The following is a 20,354-nucleotide window of genomic DNA, read 5'->3' as shown; positions in this document are numbered from 1 at the left end:
CCTTGATTGTCTAATTCAATGTTGTACGAGCCACTTAGATTTTACAAATACGTGTGCCGGGCTGTGAACGGCTCATGTATTTGTAAAATCTAAGTGACTCGTACAACATGGAATTCATATACTGTAAAACGGAATTATCAACAGTACTATAGGGGGTCGACTGTATTTACCCAACGCGATGAATGACGAGCCATTTTTTAAAAAATATCCTGAATGTTAATAATTTAAGTTTAATCTATTTTTAGAACATAACATAAATCAAACTAGTAGGTAAGCCCGGCATTGTTCGGGCAAAAAATAAAAAACAAACGTTAAAGTTATTTCGTACTTCTAATCTTTCTATTATATTATAGTATTTGATTTATATTTACAAAGGTTTATATTACGTAAGAGTTTATCACATCGAGTGACCACTCTAACACATTTTAAAAATTCTTTAAATTGTGTACAATACAGGAATAAAGAATTTTATAATGTTAGATTGATCATTCGGTGTGATAAACCCTTGCATAAGATAACCTTCGTACTTATATAAATCAAATACTACATACTATAATATAACAAACATTAAAACGAAAACCATATAAAGAGTTTGATTATTTCAGCCTACCAATGTCACGTATATTGCGATACTCGGATAGTACGGAATGGTACAATTCAATGGTCAAGGAGACAGGAATTGAAAATATATCTTAAAAATTTTTCAGATATAATATTTTCTAATGTTAACTTTAAGAAACTGTACTATTCACAGCCGAATATCAAACTACCGTTTGATATTCGGCTGTGAATAGTACAGTTTGATTTGACAGATTTGATTTGTTGACAGATTCACAGCCGAATATCAAACTACCGTTTGATATTCGGCTGTGAATCTGTCAACAAATCAAATTTCGGAGAAAAACGGAGCCGGTAACCTAAGATAATCTAAGGTTGGTATGGTGCTGCGGATGGTGGTTGAAGTTAATTTGACAAAGAGTAATAGTTGTCCTCCTCCTGTGAGAGAGAATGGTCAACCACTACTAATTAATACTGGTCTACTATGAATATTTGAAAAGTGATCCGTGTTGGATGGATTCTGATCGAAGTTGCTAACCTTAACGACCGAAAGATTCGTGTGATTTGTTTAAATAAATCTTGTAAAAATGGTAGAATAATTGCTTTTGTGTGATAATAAATTTTTTAGAATTTTGGCAACAGATTGTATAAAATATGCATGAAGTGTTCTCTCGTAAATATTGCGTTTATGGAAAAACTATTGGGCTGAAATTTGAAAAAATTGTAGACCTATAAAATCTCACTGTCTTCCCTTAGCTATCTGTCCTTCCTTAATTTCGAGAAAAGAGCTAGATAGATGAAAGTCAAGACTATATATGGAAAGCTTAGGACAGGAGGCCCAGATTAACTACAGTATATTCGAACATTCGGTTTAGAACGGTTACTTTGATTCAAAAATTTTCCCCGAACGGAGTTATATATATGACCTATACGACTTTATTGCTAACAGGAAAAGTATGGCGCACGGGTGCAAGACCACCACTAAAAGAACTAAGAACATTGTGACGAAAAGTTGCAGCCCGGCATTATGACGATGTCACAATAAATAATCTCTTGTTAGAATTAGTTCGGTTTATATGGTTACGGCAACGCGACACACGAGAGATCTGCCGAGGAGGATGCATCCCAGAAAGACGTTTATGTAAAGTTGGCTCCAATTGAAGTGTTACTAACTCGAAGAAAACCCAGAAAACTTCACTTGACCACGCGCGAACCCACAACCGATTAACGGTGTTCGATGGTTTTATCCACTTGGTTACTGAAGTATACTTATTGAACTGCAATTTTTAAAAACTGTAGAGCTATAAATTCCCAGTCGTCTGTCCGTCTCTGTCCTCCCTTAATCTAGAGAACAGAATTAGATAGATGAAAGTTGAGACCAAACATGGAAATCGAAAGAGAAAAAGGACCAGATTACCTATATATGAACTTCCAATTTATACCGCGAGTGACGTTATTTCAATACAAAAATTNTATTATACTTTTCGGATAACTAAATGTATAGCACCTTAATGGGAAAAGGTACGTTCTTTGTTAAGCAATTGTTATTTTAAATGTTGCATTGTAAATCGTTACATCTTTTGATTGTAGCCGACAGAAGAGGGGCAAAGACCCGAAACACGTCTCGGCAAATGGTAAAACGGAATTAAACAGATGTAAAGAAAGTCTTGTGTCATTTATATTACATTTCATTGTAAGAAATAATCAAATAACTTCTTACTTAACTACCAAATATCAGTATGTAACAACTCGCATAAAACTCAAAAACTTAAAATTAATATAAATAAACAGTATATCGTCATTAGCCGAAATATTGTCTATATATTCTTAATTAATATCACTAACCTTTTATTAATTCTAATTTGTTTGTAGACAACAAACATATAAACGATACGAAGCTTCATTCCAATCTCGCTAACACGTTGTTTAGAAGAATAGCAGATTAAAGTCACCTGATCAAAAACATCCAATAGAAAAGCGTTCCTTATATGGTCACTTTTTCATTATAGGCTTTCTAAGCCTAACTTACCGGCAGTGTCGCCCTAGTGGCAAAGTTTGTCTCTAGACACTTTTTCGACACACTTATGGGAGTTCACCTTATATTCTAATAATTGCGGTCTGGCTAATCCTAGGATTTTGCGATCAACATTTTGGACGGGATTCCAGAATAACAATCTGTGTCCGCTATAAAAGTCACGTGTCATAGTGCTTTAATTAATTAAATAATTTGTGCCCGTTTCAAATGGATATTCAAAGGACGTTTTACCAAGCAGCAAACATACAGATTTATTAAATTTTATTTTTTTTTATCATTCTGTTCACAAGTCCACAATTAAAAACAAATACCGGTATCTAATTGTCATATTTGAGAAGGCCACGTAATCATTATCCAGAAAGCAACTTGAATAACGATTTTGGAAATCGGCTTACATACGAAATTATTGTTAGGGTTTTCTAATAAGTAGATATTTAAAAAAACATTTAACTCGGACAAATGAATGAATTTATACAATTAAAAATATTAATAAGCGTCGAATCTTTAATATCATAAAAAAAATTATTATTATTTTTTAATTGTTTTTAACGATAGCGACTAATGTCGTTAGTTCACAGATACACCTGCGCCACCTATCGGAGGTTACGGCGATTCCCGTGCGTGTGATCACTATACTCGTCTTGCCTTATAACATGACGTGTATGAAAATGATGTAAATAATCATTTTTAAAATGGAAGAATTTACAAATTTTCAGGTTATGGTGGGCCATCTGGCCACGGTTTTTACCATAATAATGTTCCTGACTGGCGTGTAAGTAGCTTTAAATAGATTTAGACTTGTCGACGAATTTGAAAGGATTATATTCTTATCTTTTGCTTGTGTTCCCAGGCAGATCTGTTTAAAAATCTGGAGACAAGGTTCCAGTACAGATATATCTTTCTTCCCTTTCATTGCCGGTCTGGTCAGGTAAACTTTTGCACTTATAAGAATTGCCAATGTTGATATTTGCCATGAACTAACTATTCATTGCTTTTCCCAGCGCATCCCTTTGGTTGCAGTACGGTTTGTTCGTTCACGATGCTGTGGTAATCATGGTCAATAGCGTATAATTAAGAAGTTTCATAGCAGATATTGTATATCACATATTATAAATATTAAACTATATCAATATTCTCATTAATTTATGTACACTGATTTTTTTATTTAAATTTTGAAAAATTTTGGACTGTTTTATGAATGAATCTATCATCCGAATATAAAATAAAAATTTTACATAATAGATGATTGTTAATATTTCACTTACCTCAAATAAATAGTTACAGTCGGTTGTTTTCCAGTTTTATTTCACTTTTGTTTCCCAAAATTTACGACATGCAGGATCTTTCGGAAAAACTTTCATCAAAAATCCTTTCTGGCTGCGATTTATGCAGCCGAAAGTAGCACATCCAGTCACATTCTAAGAGTTATTAAAGTGTAAAATAAGTTAAACTAAACAATAACGTCTTATTTTTCTTTTTTATGTGAAACCGTGTCAATCTTATTTGATTATTTCTTACAATGAAGTATAATATAAATGACACAAGGCTTTCTTTACATCTGTTTAATTCCGTTTTACCATTTGCCAAGACGCGTTTCGGGTCTTTGCCCCTCTTCTGTCGGCTACAAACAATCAAAAGATGTAACGATTTACAATGCAACATTTATAATAATAATTGCTTAACAAAGAACGTACATTTTCCCATTAATTAAGGTGCTATACATTTAGTTTTCCGAAAAGTATAATAGTATGGCCTTCGCCTTTGAAACAGATCCATATAAAAATTTGGGTTCTTAAACAGCACTTTGAGCTGAAAAATTGGAACTAAGTGCCGTTTAAGAACCTTAGTTTTTATATGTATCTTAGTGTTTTAAAGGCGAAGGCTATACTATTATACTTTTCGGATAACTAAATGTATAGCACCTTAATGGGAAAAGGTACGTTCTTTGTTAAGCAATTGTTATTTTAAATGTTGCATTGTAAATCGTTACATCTTTTGATTGTAGCCGACAGAAGAGGGGCAAAGACCCGAAACACGTCTCGGCAAATGGTAAAACGGAATTAAACAGATGTAAAGAAAGTCTTGTGTCATTTATATTACATTTCATTGTAAGAAATAATCAAATAACTTCTTACTTAACTACCAAATATCAGTATGTAACAACTCGCATAAAACTCAAAAACTTAAAATTAATATAAATAAACAGTATATCGTCATTAGCCGAAATATTGTCTATATATTCTTAATTAATATCACTAACCTTTTATTAATTTTAATTTGTTTGTAGATAACAAACATATAAACGATACGAAGCTTCGTTCCAATCTCGCTAACACGTTGTTTAGAAGAATAGCAGATTAAAGTCACCTGATCAAAAACATCCAATAGAAAAGCGTTCCTTATATGGTCACTTTTTCATTATAGGCTTTCTAAGCCTAACTTACCGGCAGTGTCGCCCTAGTGGCAAAGTTTGTCTCTAGACACTTTTTCGACACACTTATGGGAGTTCACCTTATATTCTAATAATTGCGGTCTGGCTAATCCTAGGATTTTGCGATCAACATTTTGGACGGGATTCCAGAATAACAATCTGTGTCCGCTATAAAAGTCACGTGTCATAGTGCTTTAATTAATTAAATAATTTGTGCCCGTTTCAAATGGATATTCAAAGGACGTTTTACCAAGCAGCAAACATACAGATTTATTAAATTTTATTTTTTTTTATCATTCTGTTCACAAGTCCACAATTAAAAACAAATACCGGTATCTAATTGTCATATTTGAGAAGGCCACGTAATCATTATCCAGAAAGCAACTTGAATAACGATTTTGGAAATCGGCTTACATACGAAATTATTGTTAGGGTTTTCTAATAAGTAGATATTTAAAAAAACATTTAACTCGGACAAATGAATGAATTTATACAATTAAAAATATTAATAAGCGTCGAATCTTTAATATCATAAAAAAAATTATTATTATTTTTTAATTGTTTTTAACGATAGCGACTAATGTCGTTAGTTCACAGATACACCTGCGCCACCTATCGGAGGTTACGGCGATTCCCGTGCGTGTGATCACTATACTCGTCTTGCCTTATAACATGACGTGTATGAAAATGATGTAAATAATCATTTTTAAAATGGAAGAATTTACAAATTTTCAGGTTATGGTGGGCCATCTGGCCACGGTTTTTACCATAATAATGTTCCTGACTGGCGTGTAAGTAGCTTTAAATAGATTTAGACTTGTCGACGAATTTGAAAGGATTATATTCTTATCTTTTGCTTGTGTTCCCAGGCAGATCTGTTTAAAAATCTGGAGACAAGGTTCCAGTACAGATATATCTTTCTTCCCTTTCATTGCCGGTCTGGTCAGGTAAACTTTTGCACTTATAAGAATTGCCAATGTTGATATTTGCCATTAACTAACTATTCGTTGCTTTTCCCAGCGCATCCCTTTGGTTGCAGTACGGTTTGTTCGTTCACGATGCTGTGGTAATCATGGTCAATAGCATTGGTGTCATACTTCAACTCTGTTACGTATTTTGCTATTATATTTTTACACCAGTTAGGGTAAGTTCAATAAATCTTCCCACAACTTTGTTCCATTAATCGATTTTAAAGTATCAATTGCAGTTTGTTTAGTTTTCTGCTATATTCCATCCACGCGTCATTGGTAAACTAATTTATATAGATATTTTTTAATCGAAGTGATGTAAATTGATGAGAACTGGATTTATTATATGATGATTAGTAAACAGGAAATTTTGTGTAAAACACAATTTTGCTCTTTGTTTTAATTAATCTCTCCGAGAAAAAATAAGTTTCTTCCGTAATCTTCTGTTAAGTGGCCGAAAATTCGTTAGAAGTTCCGAACCGTCGTCGTCTCGTACGGTATACTTTGCCGACGGTAAAACTTTCCAAAAGTTTAATTTAATAAATCGTTTAGTTCCTGAACTATAGATTAAATGAGCCGACGGAGAGAAGTTGATAATACCAGAACTATAAGAAATTATTTGAAGGTTTAAAAGAAAATAAAGTAATTGAATGTCACAAAAACAAAACCACAGAATATATGTCGTACAATTCTAGATTTTGGAGACTTCTTTCCAGTTCACATACTGAATTTAATAAAAAAAAGTTTTATCTTAAGCATTCTGATATTCATCTGATAGTGGATATTATTTTGTAGGAATATCAGAAACAAGAAGCAATTTTAATTAAATGGATGAAGATACAAAAAATTTGTGGTATTTTCTTATTTGAAGAAAATACCATAGAAAAAATTAAGTTTGAAAATAAAACAATATAATTGATTATTATTCGTGTTTTTCCCCCATTTATTTCAATTCTTAATTACAAAGTTCTAAATATATTTCAAAAGAATAAATAAGACAAGTAATAAAAAAATTGCCAATATTTAATATGACAAAACTTGTCAAATAGATAATAGGGACAATAAAATGCCTTTATTTAAAATTGTTTTTTTTTTTTTTAAATTATCAAAATGCATTTTGGCTTCATTTACTTTAAGACCTCTTCGGTTCTAAAACAATTTACAAATTAATTTTGTACTATTGAGAGGGCTTAAGGTAAACGATGCCAAAATGCATTTTGATAATTTATAAAGAAAATAATTTTAAATAAAGGCATTTTATTGTCTCCTGTTTGTCTCTAATATCCTCGGATAGACTGTGGCAATTGAAGCATATTTGACAAGTTTTGTCATATTAAATATATGTAAATTAACTTTTATTAAAATTTATGTAAGAAACAATTAGAAAGAATGTTGTGAATATTATATTATTTTTTTAAAAAATAATTTTAAGTTTTTGTCAATTTGTTTGACAAATCAATATATTTCAGTAAAAATAAAATTTTTACTGAAATTTATTGACTTTATTTATTGATTATTGATTTTTAAACACGAGAAAAAAATTTTCTTAGGACAATAAATATTTTCAAATTATTATGCTAAATAATCTCTAGACTCCTGAATTTACATATTTCATTTGCAAAACAACAAAAACCTGACGATGCTAGAATTGGTGTGTCTTTCAAATAGAATAGTAGCAATTCTGCTTTTCATTAAGTAAAATAGAAAGTAAACAAGTAAAATAAAGTGAATACATAAAATTTAATCATATATCAAACGTTGTTAAAGAATTTTATTAAAATATCAGAAGACACTAATGAATAAAAATTTTTAATGTAAGTAAGAAACAAAACTTGCTTAAAATTTTGAATAGATTTATTAAAGAAAGTAGTTCTAATAAACATAATAAATATCTTAAAATATATATCAGATTAAGCAAATAACAAAAATATACTTTTCTTATTTATTGTTTTTATATTGAATTTTAAACACACAAAACATTTTCGATTTGAGAAAGGCTACGTATTATTGATTTTTCAAAGAATTTTATAGAAAAAAATGAATAACTTAATAGAATTTAAGTTTTTCTCCACTGTGTAATTAAGTGCTAAGAGAATATATCAATTATATTATGAAATTTTATTATTTGGTGTGTTAAATATTCGTGTTTCTTAAAATACAAAATTTTCTGACGCTTCGATATATTTTAATTTCATCACACTAAGTAGAGTCACATATTAAAACGTAAATATAAAATGATTTGAAAACATGTTCTCATATTAAATTACAAATTCTTGATATAATGATTTATTTTATTTTAGTGAAAATTTGATAAAAGCAATTATTATAAAATTAAACTTATAAAAAAGTATATAAAAGCTGAATTTTGTTTTGAGAATTATTGGTACTGTATAACTGCTGAGTTCCTGCTTTATATTATAATAAATTTTTATTGCATGTATTCTGAATAATAATCAGAATTACAAAGGTTCTTAGAAAATCAATAATTTTAGATTGCTTTTAATAATTGTCTTAAAAAATAGCTTATTATTTTTCAAATATAAAATTATACAATAGTTTATATATGTAATAAAATAAGACCCAATCAATATCCTGTTTGTTTTAATATTGTACCAATTTTGAAAATATTTATTTTTATCTTTACCTACAATTTAATTTTCAACTATAATGTAATGTTCTTGAGTTGATAAGATGCTAAAATATACCTTATTTACTTTAAGAAGATAAAAATTTTATTCAGTATGAATTCTTGCCAGATGTTTTGATTGCTTTTATTATTATTAATAGCAATAAACAATAAAATGAAGAAAGAAGTCATTGGTGAATAATATGGTTAATCTGGCATTTTTGTATTTAATTGTACAGTATATATACAAGAGCAATTTGATAAGTCATGGAAACAATATATTTTCTCTAAAACTATGAGCGATTTCTGAAATTGAAAATGAGAGTTTAATGATCACTATATTGTCAAATCTGTGCCTACAGTTTGTAAATGGTAGCTACTATAGACCTGTCATAGTGATGTCATGAAGTTGGTGATGCATAGACACTCGGCTTAAATGAGAAAGCTATAAAGATTGTGAAGGAAAATGAGAAAATTAAGCCAAACTTTTGTGGATTATGACATGATAAAATGACATCTTACCTATCTAATCTATATATACAGTATATATCTTTCAAAATACACTCTCATGTATTCCATGCATTTTCTCCAGCAAAATGATATTGCCATACTTCCTATCCTTGAGTCGATTTTTTTCCTGGCTGATATGATGATTTGGCTCTGCTCTGTTTAACATATCTTCTCTGTAAGATTACAGGTTTGTTACAATCATATGAACTGAGGTCCTGTGAATAGGAAGGATGCTCCAAGATCCCTAACCCCATTTATGATTGGGGATTAGGTTCAGCAATATGTGAAGTTGATGCATGATTGTGCAATTGTTATGTAAGATAATTGGAAACATATGAAGATGGTTTTTTTTTTTAACTACTTAAATGGAGATGATTCTGTAGGAATGAGCAGTAATAAGCTGCGGAAAGCTCTTGTGAAAGATTTGGTCATTGTTGCTTATGGTCATAAAAGGCTGCTGCTTAGTAATGTATCACATGTGAAGGATTTTGGCAAACTTTTGTTGGTATTGGTTATGTGGATCACTCCATTCTCTGGATTGCCATTTCAATTCTGGTTTGTAAGCACATGACTAGGTTTCATCTCATAACAATTCGGTGTAGAAAATCATCTCCTTCATTATTGTAACATTCCAAATGATTGTGGCAAGTCTCCATTCCTACATATCATTAAGACATAAATCCATTGAGAGCAAACAGTAGAGATGAATCTTAACTGAGTTTTGTCGCCAATCAATCGCAATGCAATGCACAATGGCTGCAATTAACAAATTGTTCATTTTTGTTAGTGGATAACTTCTATGTTGTTTGTTTGCTGTTTGATATCTTCCACTCTGAGAGTACTTTCAACACAGTGCAATGATTTGATATGGGAGAGCATTATAATCTTCAGATTCTAGTTCCTGATGATACTCTTTTGGAATTAAAAACTGCTGTTAAACATTTATTATGAAGCTTCACTGCTCCAATGAGATGACATTATCACAAAATCCAGATGGTTCTCACAAAATGCATCAATTGATGACATTACTATTGCATGGTTCAGTTTTGAATTTGTCTTAAAAATTTTGTAATACAATTTAGTTTACACATTTGTTTTTGGGCTGCAATTTGAAAAATTGTAGACCTATAAATTCCCACTGTCATCTTTCTGTCTTTTCTTCCTTAATCTTGAGAATGGAGTTAGATAAATGAAAGATGAGACCAGATATGGAAACCTTAGGGGTAGGAGACCCCAATTAACTATTCAATTCAATATTTTTATTGCTGTACAAGGTAGTACAACACCGATACCACATGTAGCACAACCGGTTAACTATATATGAACCTCCAATGCAAACTGGAAGTCACATTATTTCAATTAAGAAATTTTCCCTGAAGAGAGTTAGATAGCAATGGAGTCATGTCGGTCATCTAACAGAAAAGTATGATGTACAGGGGCGAGACACTACAGTACTAATTTGAGATGGAGAACATATTTTAAATTTAAATAAATTAAAAATTGCATTCCAGCATTGTGATGATGTCACAATAAATAATTGCTCATTTCTTCTAAAAATCTCTTACAGTTTTTGAGATAGGTTATAGTAGTTATTTTTTTTATTAAATGACCCTCCTACACATATATGATTATTATATAGAGAATTACCCTGTATATAATAATTATATATATATACAGGGTTAGTCTCTTGAAATCCAAACATTCCTCAATAACTGTTTTTATTTATAGTTTCCTATGAAAATTACGTTTTACAAAATATAAGGTAAATGCAAGATCTCCCTAAAGCAATGTTGAAAATGGCTCCATAAAAAGCAATAAAAGTTATTGAGGAATATTAGGGTTTCCTAACAAGAGAATTACCCTGTGTACATAAATCTGCAATCTGCAAAAGTATTTAAACGTAGAACATATATTACAAAATTCAATAATGAAAAGAATTGTATTTGATTCTGTCTAAATAACATGTAAGACAAATGATGAAGATATTGAGGATGGGGATAATTATTGTCTGTCTTGGACCTATAACTATGCCATATCACAAATTTAATACTTTTAATTTACTAAATTTGCAGTTGCAAGATACAATTTCATTTTTCCAACTTACTCATTAGTAATTAAATACATTAGATGAATCAGAACATGAGAGATTAAGTAAAAATTAACAAGAATTATATATGACATGAAACTTTCAATCTCTTTTCAGAATTCAATATAATGATATAAAATTAAAAGTGTTTTTGGTATATTTATTAAGATTAAGGCATTTTACTTAATAATTTTTATATAAAAATTTAAGTACTCTATAGAAAAATATTGTCTATTTTCAGGTAACATTAAATAGACAAATATTTTCTATATGCATTGCTCTGGTTGCCTATTATGGTTACTTGAATGCCGTCATCGAGGATAAAGAAACGGCAACTCTAGTCTCCGGACTGACTGCTTGTTGTGCGGGTTTAATATTCTGCGCTTCGCCTCTGGCATCTTTGGTAAATAATAAATGCTGCACTTTAAAATAAATTTCAGTGAATTAAAATTAAAATTAGAATTATTTTTTTAGGCGGAAGTACGAAGAACTAAGACTGTTGAAAGTTTGCCATTTTTACTAATCCTTTTCTCCTTCTTTGTAACCTCACTGTGGTTCATTTATGGATTATTACTACATGATAGCTTCATCCAAGTAAGTTTAATATATTCTGTTAATGTCTGGCTGTATTACATGACTAAAATAATAATTGAACTTTGACAGATTCCAAATCTTCTTGGATGCATCATATCTGGTTTTCAGTTATTGCTGTTTGTTATTTATCCTTCACGAAAGCACGAAATGTCGACCATGTAAAATACACCTAGTTCTTTGAGGAACAGTTAAATGTAAGAACTGTGATAACTTGTCTTCCACTAGACAAACAAAATAAAGAAAGCAACACTAATATTTTATTATCACTATTTTTAATGGACCAAGATAGGTGCCTCGAAATGATATATTTCTAATCGTTGTTCTCCCTTGCATGTACTTTTGATAAAAGAACACCTGTTTGATATTGTGATCTTTTCTTTATATGTAATATATCAAAAAATGGAATTAAAGTGTTTTTGCCACAATTCAAAGTAACTGAATTACTGATATGTATGAAAGTACAAGAAGTTATTGAGTCTACTTGATCTGTGATGTGTTACTGATTATAATTAAATCAGTCTATAATTTACACATTATTGATAAGAATGAAACTTTCAAATAGCTGAGCTAGATAATGTTTGTTTTTGGGATGTTTGAGAGAGGGTATGCCATAGCGTTGTTGTCATGTAGTTTATTTTTCATGTTAAAAATTTTCATAAAAATAATAAATCATTATTATTTAAGGTTATATACAGAAACATTAGCTGAAAAAATTCAATTTAATATAGACATATGGATCATATGCTAATGAAAATACCAGATTCAATATTCTAGTATATAAACATATGCACACCCCATCTGCTTTCTTTCAAGTCATTACTATCAATAACAGTAAGATCAAACAAACAATCATAGCCTCGAATTGATCTCTTTCTATATTACATTAGATTCTTTGTGAAAATATAAATTAAAAACACATTATTATTTTTTAATTAAATTTTTGTCAGTTTGCATTGTTGCAAAAAAATTCATATTTTGTTGCAAATTTTTTGTCTTATTGCTAAATTGCAAAATACCATATTTATATAGCTAAGTAAAGTGATCATAATTATACAAATCTGTATGATGACATTTCAGGACTTGCCCAAGACATTTTGATAAAAAGTACCAAAATTCACCATTATGGTATTTTGGCTTCAAATGCAAAATACCCAAGTTCTGGATATAATAGTAGTAACAACTGTTGAATGCCACTCTTATTGGCTACAATGGCTATCAACTTGACAGAACCCCCATTCTTGTGAAGCCATTTTCTTCATAAGAAATGTGTGTTCTTCTGGCAAAGCGATGGCCATTGTTTTAACAACCATTGAATGCCACCCTTATTAGCTACAATGGCCATTACAATTAGCTACAGTTGCACTTCAGTAATTTCACCATCATAAGAATTTACACTTATGACCAACTTCACAAACTATCAGAATGATTGTTTAATTCAAGGAAACTGGATATAGGTTTGTGCCCTCAACTGGGTTGAATTACTATATCATTTCACAAGTCATTGTAGATGTCACATAGCTGTTGTAACATTATTCATTGACTGTTCTACAAGATGCAGCATCATGACAGTTGAGTGTATCCTATGGTGTAGTGTGAAAGATATTGAGAAAGGTGATACATTGTTATCCATGTAAGATCAGCTACAATCAACAATTGCTTCTGTCAAACAGGAAAACCTGACTGACCTTCCTTGCCAGAATGGAAGTTGATGTTTTGTGGCCAAGGAAAATTCCATGGAACAATGAGGGCACAGGAACACCTGTAGCTATTGCATTTAGGTAACAAAAAACCCAATGTTTCCTTCAGATTCCATTACACTTGACTGATGTAGATTCACAGCTACATTTATATTTGAACCATTGTTCTTTGAAGAAGCTAGTTCCAATGGACTTCTGACCACCCAGAGATTCTTAACACTTGTAGTATCCAAACTAGCATTGTAACAGTAACATTAGCTCGGGTTAAAAACTTTTATGCAAGGTGCATCATCTGATATGTGGAGGACGTGCCACATATCAGATGTTGCATATGGCAGATATCTGCTACATTTCACTGATAAGAGGGATGTTTGCTATTGCTATTGCCTAGCTACCTCATTTTCTGAATCTTAATCCATGTGATTTTTGGCTTTGGAAACATCTAAATAGCGTGGTTTATCAATATGTTGCAAATTTGACAGATTTGAAAGATGTTTCTGACATAGTATGATAAGCGAGGTTGAGGCTGAAGTTTTAAACGCAAAAACGTGTACGTTGGATGTTCAGCACCACTTTCCTGTAAGCCTAGAAGTTTGACAATGGTGTTTGGATAGTCAGTGGAATCATGCTCAACATTCCAAATACCATTGTCAAACTTATAGGCTTAGGCCAGGAACACATATGCGTAAAATTCGGCGTAAAATCTAGCATAAAACAGAAAGCGTAAAAATTTTTCTGAAATTTTGGCTGAAACAGAACTGAAAATAAAGTAGAGCATGTCTCTACTTTTTACGCCGAAAAATTTTTACGCCAAAATTCCTCCAATAAAGAGAAGTCTTTCCAGTGACGTCAAAGTAGACACGTGGTTTTTATTCTAACAATGGCGGCAATGAGGGTTTATCCTACAATTGTGACGGTCTGGAAAAATAGAGGAGTTTATTGAATTCGTTTGACCACATCAGTATCATGTATAAAGACACTGTATTTAAACAACGTTTATGGATGGCTACAGGTGTTAAATTTCAAATAACAGGTAAGTCTAGTAGAATCGATATATAGGCCTAGTATTTAGATCACACGTTCTTTATTTGAATTCGGAATACAAGTCTATTAATTTAAATTTTCTATATTATAGCAGAGGAAGTGGAGAAAAAATGGAAGGTACTATACAAAGGGATAGATAGCCTCTGTGAGAGGAAAAAATTAATAAAATTAGCACTGTTAGTGGCAGTGGCGTTTCCTATTCGGCCAGAATTTTTACGTATGTGTGTTCTGGCATAAAAGTGTAAAACAGAAACTGAACTGAAAGCTGATTTCTGATTCAGTTTTCTGCCACACAATTTTACGCATATGTGTTCCTGGCACATCGGGAAGCGAAAACGTGTACATCGGGCATTTAGCACTGTTTTCCTGTAAGGCAAACAGGAAAACAGTGCTGAATGCCCGATGTACAAGTTTTCGCGTTTAAAACTTCGGCCTCAACCTCGCTATTAAATGATCCTCTGTGAATAAAGTTAGAAGAAAGGTGTATTCCCCATTCCAGAAATGTAAAACCAGAAGACAATCTGGTTTTACACCTTTGAAATGGGGACAGTGAGCAATACCTATTGCATTGTTTAAAATTTTTGTTGTTTGCAGCACCAAAAATGACATAGAATCTACCAAAATTTACCACTTTTTTTTATGGAAATATGCATGTTCAGAAATATTACCATGCCAGATTTGGTTGCATTTGGACTGCTAAATATTTCTTTTGAGCATTAAAAGGGTATTTTAAATATGATATTTTAGCATATTTAAGCTAAAAATCTTTACCCATTTTTACATAAAGTATATTTGTGTGTAAGAATACAATATTTGTATTCTTGTAATTGAATTATATAGTGTTGCTATATTACTTTAAAAATTTTAGTGTAACCCTGATTTATAAACATAACCCATGACTGAAATATGTACTTCATTTCAGTGTTACTCACTTCTCAATTACCTTATCCAACTAACAATTGTAAATAGGTGTATTGAAACACTAATGTTATATAAATAAAATGAAACAGTTATGTTATCCACTGATAAAAATGGATACAAAATGAAAAACACAAATACTTTAAATAAAGAAAAGAAAACAAATATCTGATAAAATTGTTATACAGTAAAATTTAACTGTTATCATATTACTTAGTTATCACCAATAGAAGGGTTTGTTATGTAGAGAAAGTTCACTGAACTGTGCAACCACACTAGAACAAATTGTCTTCATTTGCTAAGGATAGTACCGAGTGAATAAAACAAAGAAAACAGACTAGAACCTATAAATCCTCGAATTGGAATGCACAAATTTCAATCTTGGACAATGTTGGTTGTATCAAATGTTTTGTCTTGTAAATGAGGAAAATAAAGCAACTCTTAATGAGTACTTGATTGAATTACAATGTGACCCCAATTTATGTGTCTTGAGTGGTAGTACATGTACAGTATTTGAAATTTTTTTTAGATACATTATTTTCTAACAACAAATTATTGTAATTTGACAAAAATTAAAATGCGTTGATAATACTACAGACAGTAACTTTTACTACCAAAAATATTTAAAGTATTGTTTGATAATTTTTATTTTACAGAATATTTTACATCATTCCTATATTAATATAATTTATTATTCACAATGAGAAAGTCAATATGTTGACTCAAGTCAGATATTTCAAAAAGTTCTCTAGCAATTTAACATCCCATAATAAATTACAGGTATCATACCATATTTGAGTGCACCATATGTTGGTTTGTAATGGGAGAAGAGGAAAGGGAATTTTACTAAAAATAGAAAACCGTAACATGCAAATTTTACTAGAAATCTTTTATATATAGTTATTATACTGTCAAATGTTATTAAAATTATAAAATCCATATGTTACATTTTTTAAAAAACTACTACTATATATTCATAAAATCAAATAACTTTGGTGGAACAAATATTTATATGGTTTTTTTTAACACTGGAAGAAATTAAATGTTACATATCTCTAATGTGGTGAAAATTAGCAATGTACAAACAAATACCAAAAATACAAACTGATCATAAATGTACATTATGTGCAACTTTACAATATGGCAACAATTTAAATCTGTACAAGATTGTTAAGCCATATTTGCTTTTTGACTTATCTTTTATACTTTCTTTCAAACCCAGCTGGAAGTTTAATGACAAAATTATTTATAAACTATTTTATAAATTATCTTTATGCCACACCCAACGTTTATTCGTATGGTCAAAACTGTGATTTATCCACTGTTGTTGTAAAAGACTATACCGTTCTTTACTTAAAAAGAGTGGTTTTCCACGCCTGTAAGAAAGAAGTTTCCAATAATAATTAGAAATGTTTAAATTTTTAAAAATTATATTTTAGATCACGATACTCACTTTAAATCTCTGTCTTCTTCTCCGAAACTGTCTAGATACACAGAACCCCATAGACATGCACGCTTTCCCCGGATAACAATTATAGTAGACGAGTTGACTGCTAGAAACATAGCAGTACCAGCACCACAAACAACAGAATGCTGAAATTTTTATTTCTATTAGTTATGCTAATAACTTTTATAATGTCATTTTATAGAAGAGGGATCCCACTTACACTAACTGCTTCATATACTGATTGCTTATGACAACAATTATCCCTAAGGCAAACTATTGTCCCGCAAACTAGACAGACCGAAGGATCTTTTGGCACACTATGACATACAGTACATGATCTCCGATGATAATATTGAAATATCTGATCATAATTCTCTGGAAGTTGCAGAAGACTTGGTGGATGCCAGACTGTTGGACGTTGCAGCATATTCTGAAAGAAATAAAGATAAAACATAACATAATAATGACAAAAAAATAAAAATAAATAAATAAATAAAACTTACTCTTGCTGCAACAACAGATTTGTTGACAAAATTAATAAAATCTTGACACCAGGTTTTGATGAGGTCTTCTGGCTTGTCTGTAGCCCAATTTAGACATTGTGAAGGAGAAAATTCTGCTGCACTGCAGGATGATGATATCAGATTTAAATACCTGCAAAGTTTGTAAAATTCTTCTTGTTCATCCTGTAAAAAAAAGCAGATTTATATGTTTTATTTACAAGTTATATAATTATAATAATAAATAAAATATTAAGCAAAAGGAAACAAAATCCATTTTGCAAATTTTACTCATTGCAATTTAAAAATTACCTGAATATGTAACGATTCTTTATTATATAAATGACTCTGGAGAAGTGCAGCAATACGTAGAAATGGTAAACACATATTTTGCACAGAAACATTTAAATCTTCTATAGTCCATTCTTTTGATTTCTATTATAAAATGAATGCATTAAACAGAAAACATAAAAGAAATAAAAATTATTATTGCAATCTACATATACATACTACAGATGAATCCAAATCGTCATCATTCAGATACAGACCACTGTGTTCTAAATAATCAATTGCCATACCAAATATAACCCCTATATTTTTCATCTGTCCCTGAAATCAAGAAGTTAATTACATACGTATTTTTCATAGAAGTGTGTTATGAGATAAGAAAAACTTACTTGTGCATCGCTAGCATACAATTTCCAACCCAGTCTTTGATTCTGTGTTGTATTATAACTGATTTGAGCAATTGCTTGAATAAATGCAAGATTATACAGTATTTGAACAACACAGGTATAAAATGCTGCAAACAAAAAAATACATATGTAAACATGAAATTAATATTTTATGAAAAATGAAACATGTAGTAACTTTTTTCAGTTTTAAAAATTTTTTCACAATCCAACAGTCACAACCAGTATTGTGAAGTCTAATGTTTTAGGACAGAGTCGGTAAAATTTGAGGTTAATGTGAAGTCAATATTTTAATTATTATCTTAAAAAATTTCTTAGAAAATGAACACTTTGATAAATTTAGATAATCAAATGATATTCTCTATAAATGCCAGTTCACACCAAAATTTTATTCATATTGCAGGCGACATGCTCTAAACTTTCAGAAAATAGCTTTTATTGATTTAAATCAGTGATTCCCAAACTTTTTCGATCCACCGCCCCCTTTGTTCCATAAAGTTATAACCAACACCCCTAACCCATTTTCTCTTGTGAGAGAAAGGATTGGAAATATTCTTTGGAAAACTTTTCTATGAATCTCACACTTTGTGCCCTTACTGTACATTCTTCTCAACATCTGGAAACCATTAAATGCAATGTTTCCTCTTATCCGTTTAACAGAGGAAAGGGAACAGCTGTCAGTGACCCCGACTTTTGTCTTTGGTCACCATTCAGTACCCTGTCTCCATCGCCCGCTAGATTTACTCACCGCCCACAAGGGGGCGTTATCGCCCACTTTGAGAAACACTGATTTAAATGAATATATTCACATCATCTAGAGCACTTATTCTCAACATTTCTTGTGTCGCAGACTCCTAAAACTCCCCACGTAAATTCTCGCAGACCTCCTAATTCAATTACTTGCATAGTTACAGGAATGCATAGCTCTTGCAGGTTTAGCATTAATTATATGTTTTTTATTTATTGATAATTTTAATATATGACAACACATTCTATGGTGAACTGGTATTTATTTCTGAATCTGTCATTGTCATTAACTTACTGTATAACAAGTTAGTAACAAATGGATTTTGAATGAGATGCCTGCAACTGCATGGATGATACCAACTCATCTATTCTTGGAGTAAAGCCAATGAGTGTCAATTGCAATGTTAGAGTCAGATCCACCTCCAGTCAATTTCTCTCTTTGCTTTTGATAACAGTCACTACTGAAAATCCAGATTAACATAATTAAGTTGACAAAAACGGGAAAATTCTTGATCATTTTCTCACCCAAAGTTTAATACTTCTTGTTAACCTTGATCCAGAAGCTAGGCACCATTGTCTTCTCCTTGAGTAGTTTCAATGATGCATCTGAAGACATTTCAGCAAGAATATCCTCTTCAGCCAAAGAGATTGGTCATCTGCTGGGTAGTGAAACGATTCAAAATCCATTAATTTCCCACTCTTGGATTGACTGCCTCAGGGAAGTTCTCAGTGAATTTCCGCTGTAACTCAAGAAGGTGTGACCTTATAAGTGACACCAATTCAATGCCATTGATATTGTTGCTTTCAACATTGTGTCAACACTCGAGAACATGCCAAAGCAGTTACTACCAACTCAGTGATTCCACACTGAAGCTTTCAAAAAAAGAAGTTGCAAATCTTGTTGAATGTGTCAAAAATAGTTTTGCTTGCATCTTGCAAACTCATATTCAAGACACTGAGACATTGGAAGATGTCAGCAAGATACAAAAATTTTACAGTCCTGTAAGGAACCAAGTCTGAGCTTTATTTTTATTTTACTTTTATTTTGCTTTCATTATATTTTGTTTGGGGCTTATGTTTTGTTAGGACGAAGGTTTCCTCACCATTCACCTTAGTAACTTAAAAAATAGAAGAAAAACCAACTCACCGACGAAAGAAAAGCGCCGTAGAAAAACTCGCGCACACTTGCGCTTCCCGAGCGGAAAAAAGTAAGTCTGCACCGACAAAAAGGGGGGGGGGAGACCCCACAACCCAGTTAGGAAACGCTAAACCTTAAAAGAATAAAGCATCCCGATAATTGTTAAAAAGAATAATGTAAAAGGTTAGTGAAGTATTGTCGGAAAATAATCTGCCAGATAAACAAGAAAAATTTAATGTTAAAGATAAGTATGTAAATGAGGAGAGTGAGCTCATTCAGAATTGTGATGTCACCTCACACTATAAAGCCTCTAACTCAAGTGAAAACGAACGAGGTGAATTCCTGATAGCAACGAGCTTTGGT

General features: G+C 31.2%; 2 protein-coding genes and 1 long non-coding RNA gene across 3 annotated transcripts; 2 read left to right on the top strand and 1 right to left on the bottom strand.

Moving 5' to 3' along the window:
- Nucleotides 1-3,164: 3,164 nt before the first annotated feature.
- On the top strand, nucleotides 3,165-3,658 carry LOC111615647. The gene is made up of 3 exons (XR_002755115.1): nucleotides 3,165-3,365; nucleotides 3,444-3,521; nucleotides 3,595-3,658. It is a non-coding gene; the product is annotated as an uncharacterized LOC111615647 (long non-coding RNA).
- A 1,962-nt stretch (nucleotides 3,659-5,620) lies between these two features.
- Nucleotides 5,621-12,239, top strand: LOC111615646 (sugar transporter SWEET1-like). Its single transcript, XM_023357069.1, has 6 exons — nucleotides 5,621-5,815; nucleotides 5,894-5,971; nucleotides 6,045-6,168; nucleotides 11,456-11,617; nucleotides 11,689-11,808; nucleotides 11,878-12,239. The coding sequence occupies exons 1-6, from the start codon at nucleotides 5,736-5,738 to the stop codon at nucleotides 11,968-11,970; spliced, it is 657 nt and encodes a 218-aa protein (XP_023212837.1). The 5' UTR covers nucleotides 5,621-5,735; the 3' UTR covers nucleotides 11,971-12,239.
- Nucleotides 12,240-14,171: 1,932 nt separating this feature from the next.
- LOC111615644 (E3 ubiquitin-protein ligase UBR3-like) lies at nucleotides 14,172-18,216 on the bottom strand (the record flags this gene model as incomplete). The annotated part of the gene is made up of 7 exons (XM_023357066.1): nucleotides 14,172-16,843; nucleotides 16,921-17,060; nucleotides 17,135-17,344; nucleotides 17,418-17,600; nucleotides 17,727-17,849; nucleotides 17,925-18,023; nucleotides 18,092-18,216. Coding segments are annotated over 7 exons (998 nt in total), but the record flags the coding sequence as incomplete, so codon positions are not given.
- Between the last annotated feature and the right edge of the window lie 2,138 nt (nucleotides 18,217-20,354).

This window comes from Centruroides sculpturatus, unplaced genomic scaffold, assembly GCF_000671375.1.
Source record: "Centruroides sculpturatus isolate CEXI.00-Female unplaced genomic scaffold, Cexi_2.0 scaffold2531, whole genome shotgun sequence".
Classification (NCBI taxonomy): Eukaryota; Metazoa; Arthropoda; class Arachnida; order Scorpiones; family Buthidae; genus Centruroides; species Centruroides sculpturatus.
Note: the sequence above shows the minus strand (reverse complement) of the source record. Positions and strands in the feature narration are given on the sequence as shown.